This window comes from Schistocerca serialis, chromosome 1 (genome assembly GCF_023864345.2).
Source record: "Schistocerca serialis cubense isolate TAMUIC-IGC-003099 chromosome 1, iqSchSeri2.2, whole genome shotgun sequence".
NCBI classification, from domain to species: Eukaryota; Metazoa; Arthropoda; class Insecta; order Orthoptera; family Acrididae; genus Schistocerca; species Schistocerca serialis.
The window spans coordinates 691,853,480-691,867,993 of NC_064638.1; the positions used below are offsets into that span (position 1 = coordinate 691,853,480).

The 14,514-nt window shown below is 40.7% G+C and overlaps 1 protein-coding gene across 1 annotated transcript in view; it reads left to right on the top strand.

Annotated features, from left to right (window-relative positions):
- The window catches only part of LOC126425550 (pancreatic triacylglycerol lipase-like), a 239,764-nt gene that overhangs the window by 93,524 nt on the left and 131,726 nt on the right, over positions 1–14,514 (top strand). Inside the window, exon 5 of the mRNA XM_050088316.1 lies at positions 10,828–10,936. Coding sequence (XP_049944273.1) covers positions 10,828–10,936 — 109 coding nt within the window. The remainder of the gene's footprint in view (positions 1–10,827; positions 10,937–14,514) is intronic.

Sequence of the window (14,514 nt, forward strand, 5' to 3'; positions counted from 1 at the left end):
GATTCTGCGAGTATGAAGACAGAAATTTTGTAAACGTCATTCAAGGGTGGAACTGTATCAGAATAATTCGTCGAATATAAAGGGATATTACAATTGCCCCTCGCAGCGAGCAAAGTTAATGATAATACACTTTGCGAGCTAACAGGAAAAATTTGTTGGGTTGTTTATTCAAAAGAGGAATATTTTGAATTAATAGAATTTTACTATATGGGTATCATGTTAAGACAGTAAGTTACAAGAATACCTAAGCTGTAGCTTTTACATGTACTGGGGTATATCCACATCCTGAGTATATAACCAGGGAATATGTAGATTGGTGTAATTACGAAAAAGGTCTACCCATTTGGGAACTGGCCTTCACAGGGAAACTCTGGAAAACCCGGAAGAATAGACCCCAGCTCAGGTATTAAAGAAGTTAGGAAAGCCTAAATCCAGTAATTTTGAAATATATAGAAGCTCCATAGATTAGATTGAAGGAAAAGTGCCTCATAGCCAAAAAAAAATTTACAATATTGCTCAAAAAAATTTGTGGAGGCGGTACAGAGGACAGGCGATGGCTTATGGTACAGGACAGAAGCTGGTAATGTGCCGTAGAAACAGCAAGATGATCTCAGGAACAGATGATCAGGGACGTGAACATGGAACAGGTTTAAAGTGGAATAAGAAAAGGTTCTGACTGAATAAATCCCTGGAAGAGAGTGGATTAAGGCAACGAAGTCCATATTTCATCGTTAAACTCAAAATCGGAGTGGATTATTATATTCTTCCATCTGTACTAGACTGGAACATCCATTAGTCCTGACAATCGCGAATTTTTTTTTTTTGTAGTCCTCAATACCAAAGTTGTTTTGCATTACAACTGCATTACATAGACTGTGGGCATTTAAATTTTGTTGTAGCTCACATCGAATGTATTCCTCTCAAAATTTTTCTAAAAATCTAATCTTCGTTTTGTTATAGTGCAGGTGGACGTAGAGCATTGAATTTGTCCGAGGTTTGCTTTCAATTGCGAAATTATGGATAAAATTTAAGTTTACACCTGATGAAAAATTTTAAACATAGGCATATGACACTGACTCCACAAGAGGAAAAATTTCTAGAAAAAAATTCTCTGAAAAATTTTCATTATTCTTATAATTAATTGATTTATAGATCCACCTGCAAATAAATATCATTAATGATGACATATGCTCATTTAACAAATCATCCACTCGCAAAATCTTCTTCATTCTCTCATGAACATTAATGGAGATATATTTCACAAATTATGTCCATAATATGAAACACCCAAACTGCTATTCTTAAAATGTTAATTAATATTCTTAAATTAATTCTCCTGGTAGAGAAAGAATAATGAAAAATCTAAAATTTATAATAATTTTCTCTCGCGCAACCAGAGAGTTTCTTGAATTGTTTGCAGCAGTGACATTATCGACTGTTGCTTCATTTCACAGTTCATTTGTTTTCTCGCGCGAACAGCGCACATCATACACACAGCGTATTTACCTACATATCCCGCACTGTTCAAGTTTCACACGCAATTCTCACATAAGTGCCATGTCTTGAGGAAATGTATATGCACTTTCATTGTATATCACTATGGCTTCTGCTCATAGTCCACACTTACAAACCCTAGTAACTAAAAAATTCTTCTACCTATCTTAAAATTTTGTGCTAAACTATCACAGGAGTAATCTCACTGTCTCTTAACCTATCACAGGAGTAATCTCACCGTCTCTTAACCTATCACAGGAGCAATCTCACTGTCTCTTGCCCTCTAGACAACATAAACATCTTGATATTTATATACACATTCGACTCATAGTCAAATTCCACTCTAAATTCTTCTCCATATTTGGTATCACAGATCTACGATCCTTCAAAAAATTTCTTAATATCATTATGCGGGAATAATCCCTTTATTCTTTCCGATTCGGGATATGCCAACAAGTATGATCCAGGATTTGGTAATTTACAATAACATATGGTCTGGTATAAATAAGATTCCATTTCTTTATGTTCTTCATCAGTTTCGAGGAATGGATGAGTCGCCTCAATAAAACCTTTTCTCCATATTATTTTATTAATCTCTCTCGCATCCAGAACTAATCTTACATTGCCTCCAGGTTTTGGAACGACTAAGAGCGGAGAACAATATGGACTAGTTGATGGCTCAATCAAGTTCCATTCTAACATTCTATTTATCTCCCTTTGACCAGATTGTTTTAAACGCCAGGGGATCGGATAGTGCGTGTAACAGTAAGTCTGATGTGGCTTCACTTGTAGGTGACAAATATACCCTTTAATAATTCCTGGTTTCTCATAAAAAATCTCTTCATATGCCTCTAACAAATAATGAAGCAGCTACCGTTGTTCTCCGGTAAGGTGATTTGATTCACTAGTTTTATCATTGTTGTTTGGTTAAAGTCCTTCTGTTGTATCAAACCCTTTGAAAGCTCCTTCCAACGACCGTTTGTAGAGTCAATTAATTGAATTATGGCACCGCGACAATATTTCTCATGCACCGTTTCCATTCTATTTAAATCCAGTGCTATCTCTTCTCCATTTAATCTAAATTTAACTATTCCTTCCAAAAAATCAATCTGACAATTGTACTCCTGCATACTCCCAATACCAAGAATACAGTCCACTAATAACTTCTCCACTACAAGGAACGTGCATTTTATCGCTACATTTCCATTTTAATCTCTAGTTTTGTTTGCATTTTGACATCGGGAGAGCGTGCTCCAACAGCTCCGATGATTTTGCAGTTCTGTACCAGCAAAATTGGTACCTTCTTCTTCCTAATAATTCTCCTAAAAAGAGCACCTGAGATGACATTGGTGGAATCGGCGGTGTCTAATATCACATTCGTTGGAACTTCCTCTATTTCAATAAATACTTCCGATACCGGAACACTCGATCTGTCATTATGACACGTTATTAAATCCTTTGTTAACTCTTCAGTCAACAGCTCACCATCATTATATCTTAACAATTGTAATTTTACTGTTTCGCCCCTAACAGATCCCCTGACCGCTCCCCCAAGGCACGATGTGGTCATGTTTAGTTTGACTGATTGTTGGTCCGATTGGTATTTGTCTCTTCAGCTACTTCAGTGATTATCGGTTGTTGTGGTGAATTCGGTCTATATTGTCTTGCTTGATTCGTGTAATTATTGTTGTTGTTCTGCTAGTGTTGGTAGAATTGTCCTGTGTTGCCATACATTGGATTATATGGATTAAAATTCCTATTGTTCCTAAAATAGCCCATCTCTGCACCATTACTTAAGTTTCCATTATGGTAATAATTATTGTTTGCATTTTGCCCATTTCTAAGTCTCCTCAGAGAGTGTAGTTGGTTATGATTATTGTTACTGCTAAAATTACTGCCATTCCCATTCGAGTTGCAGCTCGGATTCGCTTCTATTGCTCTTCTTTGATATGACATTTCTCTTGCCCTTTTATTGTCCTCCTCAATTATATCAATATAATCAAGCGTAGTCATAAATGAGTGTATAACCTTATCATTTATGTATAACAGCTGATTCCTTATACTGGTGGGTAGTCTGGACTTGAGTATTCTAAGTATATCCGGCAAAGGAATCGGTACAACCCAATACAAAGATTTATTAATGTATTTCTCAAAATATCTCTTTAGAGATCCTCTAGAAAATGAGAAAGGCTCAGGGTATAATACTTCCTCCCTAAGTCTTTCTTGTATTCCAGCAGACCAATGTTTTGCTAGAAAAGCCTGCTCAAATTCTTTGTAACATTTACAAGAAGATGTTTGTTCGGATGCCCACAATGCTCCTGATCCTTGTATGTATCCAGATACAAAACTAATCTTTTGCCATTCTGTCCAAGATCGTGGAAATAGACCTCTGAAACTTCGAATAAAGACTACAGGATGAACATTCTTTTTGTCAGGGTTAAAGATTTGAAATTGTCTCTGTTTAATCATCTTCTCCTCAACGGTACTGCGATTCCAAAAATCATCCTGTTCGTACTTTTCCCTGTGGCTATCCGTTATATCGAATCTAACTTGTGACGTTCCAGTTCTGTCTACATCGGATCTTGACGTGGACGGAATTTACCGCGCAGATTGAGAATTTTGTTTCCTACTTCTCGCTGTTTCTAAATCCTCCTGCGAGAGATTTAGTGATCTATCTACATTTTCTTTCCAACGCTAGAATTCTTCGCCAAGTTGTTCACGAACTTCCTTTAACCCTTTGTTGAAAAAATTCTCCTCGGAACTCTCCGAAATTGGCTGTGAGGCTACTTTCACAGTTTCTTCTATCGTTTCCGAAGGAAAATTTGGCCGCTCTAATGTCATTTCTGAAAACTTTCCCGCAAGTACATTCATTCTATGGTCCACTGTCGTCTGTTTATCCTTCACTTCGACAAATTGCTTCTTTAGATTATCTTGGGATTCTGTAATTTCTGGTATAATAGCTACGGAACACTGTATGTCTTCTTGAGCTTGTATTACTTGAGGAAACAATTCTACTTGTTTTTGTATCGTGTCAATTTTGACGGATACATATTCGGTTAGTTCCGCTTTTAATTTACTATTGTTTTGTTGGCATTGTTGACGGACCTGCTCAATTTGAGCAATAAGATTCTGTTCGGTCCTTTCTGCCTGTTCTTTTATTTCCTGTGTCTGGGTATTTAATCTCTGGTCTAATTCGGTAAAGGTTGCTCTTAATTGATTTTGTAATTGATTTGATTTTCGGCTAATTGATTTTGGAGTTCATTTTGTATAACGGATAAGTCTCGTTTTACCTCCGCTTGGCCTTCGGCTAATAGAGACAACTGTTGCATAATAACAACTAATGTGTCAACAACCCTCTGATCAGCTGTTGTATGAATGTTTTCTGAACCAGCGGGATTATTTACATTGCTACTGCTAGCCACAACAGTCTCAGAATTGCAATCTGTGGCCTCTGCTTCTGTGCAAACAGCTGAAGGCTGTTGCACTTCTCGTTGCTGATTCAATGAAATTTTAAATGCCGCTCTAGTCAATACCATTAAATAATTGTCAATATCAGGTTCTAGTCACTATATACAGTTTCAAATTTACTGTCGTAGACACACTTAACTTTCAAATTACCTCACAGATGGTATACAGTTCAATGTCCAGGTATGAAAATCACACAATATACAGTTCTACAATCTAACTACTATCTGGAAAAAAGTTGTTTCTAAATCGATTTCAAACTATTTTAACTACAGGATAAAAAAATTAGATTTCTCTGGCCTTGTTCTGTAGTCTTGGTGTTGTCCAATAGTTGAAATCGCTTCTTGGTATCAGCAATCTTTTACTAAGGGCACCGAATCTCTCTTCAGATTAGTTATCTCTCGTTCTCGTTGGTTTTCATGAAACAAAAAAGTACATATATTATATAACAATCCAAGAGAGTCCTGTCACGGTCACCACTGTAATTTTTCCTCCTATCTACGTGATTATTTAGCTCTCAATTCGTTCAAGCAATCAGTCATTCATAATATGAAACACAGTCATAGCTCATTCACTCAAATGATTCAGAAATTTACTTGTTAGAATGAAATCAGGCGATGATTCTTCTTCTCTGCAGGCTCGTGCTTTGCGGCAGTCTGCCAATCTGTACAAATAAAATGCCTCGTAATTTTGGGAGCGTTGTATAATCAGTCGGGAAACCTCAGATCAAGCGGATATTTGGCTTTGATGAAGTTTAACCTTCCGAAAAAGTAATGGAGCTCTTGGATTATTAAATGCAGGTTCGTATCCAGTCTTTCGGAAGTTCCCTTCTGATTAACAACCATGCAATATATCGATGAATATCATTAATTCTCAAATGTCAAACACACACCTTTTGTATAAAGGAGCAATATACACTCCTGGAAATTGAAATAAGAACACCGTGAATTCATTGTCCCAGGAAGGGGAAACTTTATTGACACATTCCTGGGGTCAGATACATCACATGATCACACTGACAGAACCACAGGCACATAGACACAGGCAACAGAGCATGCACAATGTCGGCACTAGTACAGTGTATATCCACCTTTCGCAGCAATGCAGGCTGCTATTCTCCCATGGAGACGATCGTAGAGATGCTGGATGTAGTCCTGTGGAACGGCTTGCCATGCCATTTCCACCTGGCGCCTCAGTTGGACCAGCGTTCGTGCTGGACGTGCAGACCGCGTGAGACGACGCTTCATCCAGTCCCAAACATGCTCAATGGGGGACAGATCCGGAGATCTTGCTGGCCAGGGTAGTTGACTTACACCTTCTAGAGCACGTTGGGTGGCACGGGATACATGCGGACGTGCATTGTCCTGTTGGAACAGCAAGTTCCCTTGCCGGTCTAGGAATGGTAGAACGATGGGTTCGATGACGGTTTGGATGTACCGTGCACTATTCAGTGTCCCCTCGACGATCACCAGTGGTGTACGGCCAGTGTAGGAGATCGCTCCCCACACCATGATGCCGGGTGTTGGCCCTGTGTGCCTCGGTCGTATGCAGTCCTGATTGTGGCGCTCACCTGCACGGCGCCAAACACGCATACGACCATCATTGGCACCAAGGCAGAAGCGACTCTCATCGCTGAAGACGACACGTCTCCATTCGTCCCTCCATTCACGCCTGTTGCGACACCACTGGAGGCGGGCTGCACGATGTTGGGGCGTGAGCGGAAGACGGCCTAACGGTGTGCGGGACCGTAGCCCAGCTTCATGGAGACGGTTGCGAATGGTCCTCGCCGATACCCCAGGAGCAACAGTGTCCCTAATTTGCTGGGAAGTGGCGGTGCGGTCCCCTACGGCACTGCGTAGGATCCTACGGTCTTGGCGTGCATCCGTGCGTCGCTGCGGTCTGGTCCCAGGTCGACGGGCACGTGCACCTTCCGCCGACCACTGGCGACAACATCGATGTACTGTGGAGACCTCACGCCCCACGTGTTGAGCAATTCGGCGGTACGTCCACCCGGCCTCCCGCATGCCCACTATACGCCCTCGCTCAAAGTCCGTCAACTGCACATACGGTTTACGTCCACGCTGTCGCGGCATGCTACCAGTGTTAAAGACTGCGATGGAGCTCCGTATGCCACGGCAAACTGGCTGACACTGACGGCGGCGGTGCACAAATGCTGCGCAGCTAGCGCCATTCGACGGCCAACACCGCGGTTCCTGGTGTGTCCGCTGTGCCGTGCATGTGATCATTGCTTGTACAGCCCTCTCGCAGTGTCCGGAGCAAGTATGGTGGGTCTGACACACCGGTGTCAATGTGTTCTTTTTTCCATTTCCAGGTGTGTATATATATATATATATATATATATATATATATATATATATATATATATATATATATATATATATTTCCCTTTTAATCGTACAGTTCGTATCAGTTATCTTCTGTCATAAATCTCAATAATCAGATTACAGTTCGTCAAAAACAAAGCTCAGGCTAATCGGCATGAAGACAATCTCGGAAGCTTTTTTCTAACAACAACCACCAGAGAGAGTAATAAATATGAGAGAGTAATAACTATGCGCTCATGGCATAGCTATTGTATGAAACTATTTTGCGCATGGATTCTGCGAGTATGAAGATAGAAATTTTGTTAACGTCATTCAAGGGTATAAAGAGATATTACAAGGTGGAGGTTCCATCAGGTTTTCAGACAGTCATTGTCCTTACACTGGAAGAAAAAAGTTATGTGACAGTCCCTTAAAAATTTATTTCATGTCTCATATGCATAGATATTTAACTGATATAACAACAGAAACACTGAAGAGACACTGTGTTTCTCATCGTGATGGAAGGAAAAATAACAAAAACTGTAATGCTATCAGTGGGCACAAAGGACCTTTGAGAATATAAAGGGTATCATAATATTCTGAATTCCGATGAGAATAGAGTCACTCACGCACACTGTTAAATACGATTATTACATTGTGATCTGCGTAAAGCAGACTGTATGTTTGTATGTCTGGTATCTCCTCCCAAATCCCTGGATCGATTTCAACCAGATTTGGCACAGGAACATTATATGTTTTATAATCTCCTAGGTCCAAAATGAGCGGAGATATGGCAGAAACGCATTTTTCAAGCCTCTGGCATATAGGCTGCCCCACGTGACATGCGTTTTGGAGTAGTATCGGCCTATTTTCTCTACCAGCTTTGTATGACAGGAAAATAAATGATTCTCAAGCCCCTGATGAGTAGTCTTCCCTGTACGTCAGCCATGTAGTGGGAGTAATACTGGTCTGCTTTATTGAACATATTGCAGGGACTCCATATGACAATGAGCATGGTTGCAGACGGGTTGAGATTGACATAGGGGAGGATGGACAGGGTGAGGGCGAGTAGGAAATCAACAGAGAGAGAGGGGGAGGGGGATTGCATGAGTCAAATGGAAGGTGTAGAGGGGTAATGGGCAAGTGGAAAAGGAAGAGGGGGAGGCAGAGAAGGAAGCAGACAGGGGAAGGACGAGGTGGTCAGAGGGAAGATATGGTCAGAGAGAGGGGTGGAGGTATTGGACAAAGAGAGGGGAGGAGGAGATGAAGAGACAGAGAGAGTGGGGAGGAGGAGACAGAGGGTTATAGGTTGGGGGATGGGGTGGACAGATAGATGGAGGGAAAAGGGGTGGAAGGATATTCAGTATATGTGTCGAATGTATATGTGGGAGAAGGTGTGTGGAAATGGCCAGTATCTGATAAAGTCAGTGCAGTAGTTGTAGAAAGCTAAGTGGGAAGCAAGCGTTGAAAACAATTTAAGAAGTCTACGTATGATTCCGGTCAACATTCCAAACTCTTGCAGGAAGAGGTGATTTGGATTTTACTGTCTGGTCAACATGGTGACTATTAGTGTGAGATCAGTACATAGGGAGCAATAAGAAGTGTAATTCGCCTGTAATATTTAGGTATGCCTGGAAAAACGAAGCCGAGGTAGCTGGACTGGAATTTTAACATCTGTCCTCACGACTGTGAGTCGAGTGTTTAAGGCTATTTTCGACTATTATGTTGATGTGCCCATGGGTGCAGAAATACGAAACAACGAGGAAAGAATGAGAGTGAAAGCTCAAGTGGGCTATTACTACTATTAAGACTATTTTAACGGTTGCAGGGAAATCTGTACTATGTACCAACTTCTACAAGGTACACGTTTCGCCTCATGTTTCAACTAAACGCTCGGTTGTGCTATCCTCTTACTAGCTGAGAACCTATGAGACACGCAAAAATGGCGAGTGAAGTAGGAAAGCAAGCATTGGAAACAATTTAAGACTGCAACCAGATTGCAGCTAGGCGATTGAAAGGTAGAAAAGAGAATAGGATAAGATTAACATTAGCTTCAGCAAGCGAGTTATGGAGAACCGAACAGTGAAGATGAAAATTAGGGAATCGACTTCAGCAGAAGACGTAACAGCATTGAAAAATGCTGTGGACATTAGTTGGAAATTAACTAGACGAATGGATGATGTATCCACCAATGCAGTACGTTGCCAGATTCAAAGAGATATGTAAAGAGTAAGGCGGCGATGTAATGAAACGTAGATTGATGACCTTAGAAAATGACATTATTCACGGATTAATCTGGAGAGCGCGTTTTTACACCAGTGAATATCGAACAGCTGTTGATGATGAATGAAAAAAGTAGTCCTAAATGTATCGTTATTAGTGTGATTTTGTTTACCAGCTTTACAACTAGTTCAAAAACAAAACTGCAATAGTAAAAATGAAATGCTTAACCATCAAGGTTACACTTTTAATACATTCAGATATGGAATGAAAATAACGGTCCAATGATAATAGTACGGATGTACTGAAATTTCAGTTAAAGTCCTTGTGTTGCAAAAAACAGACTGTATAGAATTTTCATGAAGGTCTGTTTTAAACTGACGCTAACCAAATGATTATGAATGTCATGTTTATATTACGCTAAATGTGTCGTGGAATATTGAATTAAACTGGTTTAAAGCCAGCGAAAGTTATTTGGAAGCATCTGAAAAATATTCGAGGAGGAAAATGTAAGTTTAAATGTTGAGGTGTTGCACGGAACAGATGTGAAATGGAATTTCTGAAAGCTATCGTCAAAAGAAGTGGCGGGTTGATTTGATATTCTGAAACGATATTGAAATAGCTATTTGATAGGGAAAGGAACAGTGAAGGTAAACATTAGAACAAAAACGAAGACCGTAATACGTCACACTGATTACATGTTCGTTGGGTGTAGCGCGTACCGAGAATAGAACAGAAGTGCGCAGGGTGGAGAAGAAAAATAAAATATCGATGAAAGTGTGAGTTTACGTTAATTTGTACTCAAGTTGAACATTTGCCGATGATTAAAAACTAAAGGTCGCTTTGAACAGCACGGTACGTTACGTAGCGCGCTGTTTCTCGAGGCAGTAGGCGATTGGCTTCCTCAGACCTAGTAACCGGTCCGGCGGGTCAGCTATACGTAGGAGAACCGAGGAGTGAGTTGAGAACCTACCGATACTCGACGTCGGCTCCGGCTCGTGGAATAATACTGTTCTACCATATGACTTCATATGTGCGCAACCAGTTATAGAACACAACACGAGCAATATTTGTTTGGGTTTTTGAGTACAATTTTTTTGTGGTGAGAGGCTGATGTACAGCATAGCCCGAGGTCGAGGTTAGGAAGATACCAGTCTGGTTGTGAGTTGGTGAAACACGTGATCCCGTGAGAGTAACTGGAATTATTCTCAAGGCACGCATGTTGCCCATATTTGCTTTTCGATGTTTTCATAGGCGAAGGCAGCCGGGTGGTACCAGTAGGGTGGATATTTGGGAATGTGCAGCTGTGTGTTTGTGTTGGCAGGTGAAGTGCGGCCTGCGGGGGTCTGACGTGCACCTGGTGGGCCACTCTCTGGGCGCCCACACGTGCGGCTACGTGGGCCAGCACGTGCCCGGCGTCGGCCGCATCACAGGTCAGGCTTTCTCACGAGTTTGCTTGCTTTCAGCCTTCAGTCATAGCTGACGGTCTTTTTCCTCCAAGTCACTATGCCTTGTAATCGAAGCTATCCCGAGTGCTCATGTTTCTTCCATATTCTGTCTGTTGAGCAACGTGGTTAGATCCTCAATCCCTAACAACCACTCAGCGTTCTCCTATGTTTCCAAAGTGACGCAACAACTTAGTGTGACATTCGTCATGGCTGTAAGCCATCAGCAGAAATGATGTGTTTCGGTGACGGAACCTACCAAAATATCTCAAGGTAGCTCTTTACACAAATCACAGTCATAGTCCTTTCTAATACGTATCTGGTATTAATTGTTATAATCCAAATAAACTTTAGTTTGATGGCTTCTAGTTTTCGGTGCTCTGAGAAAACTCTCCAAATCCTAGTAATTCGCTTACATCACTTAACGATTTTCCCCTGTCCTCCTCCTTAGAATGCCAGGTTATCTATCCTTCGTATCTCAGGAAATGACAAACGAGTCACTCCCTTCGTCTCTTAGGAGCTTTCCTCGACAGATTCCTTCATTTCTTTCAACTATTAACTTAGCGTTTATTATCGTGACCTTCAGCTGGTAATTATTTTACTTTGAGTATTTTTGATCTGCCAATGTAATTACAAAATGCCTATTCATTTCACCACACTTGTTTACTCTTATTGGACCGAAACATCGTCTGTGGTGCGGGACCAAACGTGTTTGCAAGTTTGGTTTTGTAAAACACACTGTCTAACAAAAAAGTTAATCACGAAGAAGACGTGGTTGGACGTCAGTGTAACTTTGTACACCTATACACCATCCATGAGTATGTAAGTGATTTGAGTTGAAGTTCTCTGTGATAGTGGAATGGCCACCAGATTGCATTAGTATTGTTCGTGTTTAGTGTTGTTACAAGGTGTGGTAGGTTATATAAGGGGCGAAAACAGTGTCAGATTTTGAGTGATTACTGTGAAGGACACAGAGGTAACGCATACGTTTGTGAGAAAGCATTATCAGCACCTGACAGATTTTGAAAGAGGTCTCACTATTGGTCTACATTTGGCCAGGTGATCGAAGCCTGCAATATCCAGAGGCATTGGGATAAGACAGTGGCCTGGTGTTGGGATGTGAGGGCAAGCTCAATAGCAGTCGAGATTCCGGTCGAGCAACAAGGGAGGAGGATTGCTGTATCGAGCACTAAACAGATTATAACCTCTTCACAGCTTCGTCTGCCATCCGACCACAAGTAAATGAGTCCCCGCAATACTGCTGCCTTCACTATTGCATGTCTCAAAGTTACCTAATTGCCTTCTACCGTATTTTTCCCCTGTTCTAGTCAACCGTGTCTATTGCTCCCTCTGAAACTCTCAGCAACCTCTGGGTCTTTAGAGTTATCCACGTTCCATTCCTTAATTTCCTACCTTTTTGCAGCTTTCTTCAGTTTCAATCTACAGTTCTCAACCAGTAAATAGTGGCCAGAGTCCACATCTGCCCCTGGAACATGTTTTATAGTTTGAAACCTGGTTCAAAGTTTCTGTCTTACCGTTATATAATCAATCTGAAAACTTCAGGTGTCTCCAGGTCTCTTCCATGTATGCAACTTTCTTTCATGATTCTTAAACCAAGTGTTAGCATTGACTGAATTATGCTCTGTGCGAATTCTACCACGCAGCTTCCTATTTCATTCCTTTCCTCCAGTCCATAACCACCTACAATTTTTCTTCTGTTGATTTTCGTATTATTGAATTCCAGTCCTAAATCACAATTAAATTTTCGTTTCCCTTAACTATCTCAATAATTTCTTTTATCATACGTTTCTTCAATCTCTTCGTCATCTGCGGAGCTAGATGGCATACAAATTTGTATGCGTGTAGGCTTCATGTCCACGTTGTTTAGCATAAGGTGTTTACTATTCTGTTCATTGTAGCAAATCCGCACTCCTATTTTCTTATTCATTATTAAAACCACCCTTCAATTATCCCTAATCGTTTGGTATTTATAACCCCGTATTCACTTGACCCGAAGTCCTGTTACTCCCGCCACGAAACTCCACCAATCCCTACTATATCTATCCATTCGAGTAAGGGATCTAACATTCCACGGTCCGATCTGTGGAACACCAGTTTTCTTTCCTCCTGATGACATCTTTCCGAGCAGTTCGCGCGCGGAGATCCGAATGGGAGGACTGTTTCACCTCCGGAATATTTTACCCAAGTAGACGCCATCATCATTTAACCATACAGTAGAGCTGCATGCCTTCGGGAACAATTACGGCTATAGTTTCCCTTTGCTTTCAGCCATGTGCAGTACAAGCACAGCAAGGCCGTTTTTTTTTTTTAATTTTAGAACGACAGATCAGTTAATCTTCCAGACTCTTGCCCTGCAACTACTGCAAAGGCTGCAGATACGGCTATCTGTATTGCTCAGACACGCAAGCCACCCCCACCAGCTCAAGGTCCTTGCTTCATGGGGGCGGGGGCTGCAGATGTTACACATGACTCAATATTACACCAATATTGCACCAATATTGCACATAAATGTTTGTTTAGATTTCTCTAAATAAGCTTACAATGTGTACTTTTGTGTGTGTAGTTTTTGGCAACATGTCCGTTAGATTCATCGTTCATTTTGTCTAAAGATGCTCTCTTGCTCCATGCACGGTTTTCATTTATGGTAATGAGTATTTATTCAGTTGATGCAAGAGTAAGGAGAGGGAGGGAGCTGAGATGCAAATTCATTTCCCAATTTTATATTTCAGCCTCGTTTTCAGAATTACTGTTAAGTCAGGTTCAGCGTGAATTAGTCGTGCTACATCAACTCTAAACAAAATGCAGTTCTGACCACTTGTGAGCTAATTTACAGACAGCTACCAGAGAATGTGTTGTAAATTAGTGCCTACTACGTGAGAAATATGTTACGCATTAACTTTTAATTTATGAATATGCGGATCCCCCGTTTTTTAAACTTGGCTGTACTCTCCATCTCACGTAGCTGGTGCAGACGTATTCATCCGTACATGGCAAATGCGTCCTACATCCCCCGTTACCTATTTAGTTATTTCTTAAAGTATTTATCTGCAATCACAGTTTTCCTTTGTATTGCTCCTTCTGTCGTAAAGTTAATTACTCCTGGATAATACAGAACATGTTCCACAACCCTGCCCCTTCTTGTAACAAGGATTTTCCACAAACTTCTTTCATAGCCTATTATTTGCGATACCTCATCATTTCATACTTCATTTGTTCTCGAACTACCAACACTATTTTGCAAAATACATTTAAACTGCTTTCAGTTTCACAAAATCTTATTTAAGCTGTGCTTCAAAGGTTTCGTGAGAGACATTTTTAGGTATAACGACCACAAAGCTGCTAATCACTTTTTTGTTATGCAACTAGTATATCATTTGGCAGGCTTCAGAATTTTAAAATCCTGTACTATAAATAGATATACAAGATGTCGCATTTACCTTGGCACCCCAAATAACTATTTGTTCAGAAGAAGGAAGAAAAAAACATCAAGCTAAAGTAGCTTGATTGCCTTTCTTGTAACTTTGTTCGTTAAGTAGACATGAGCA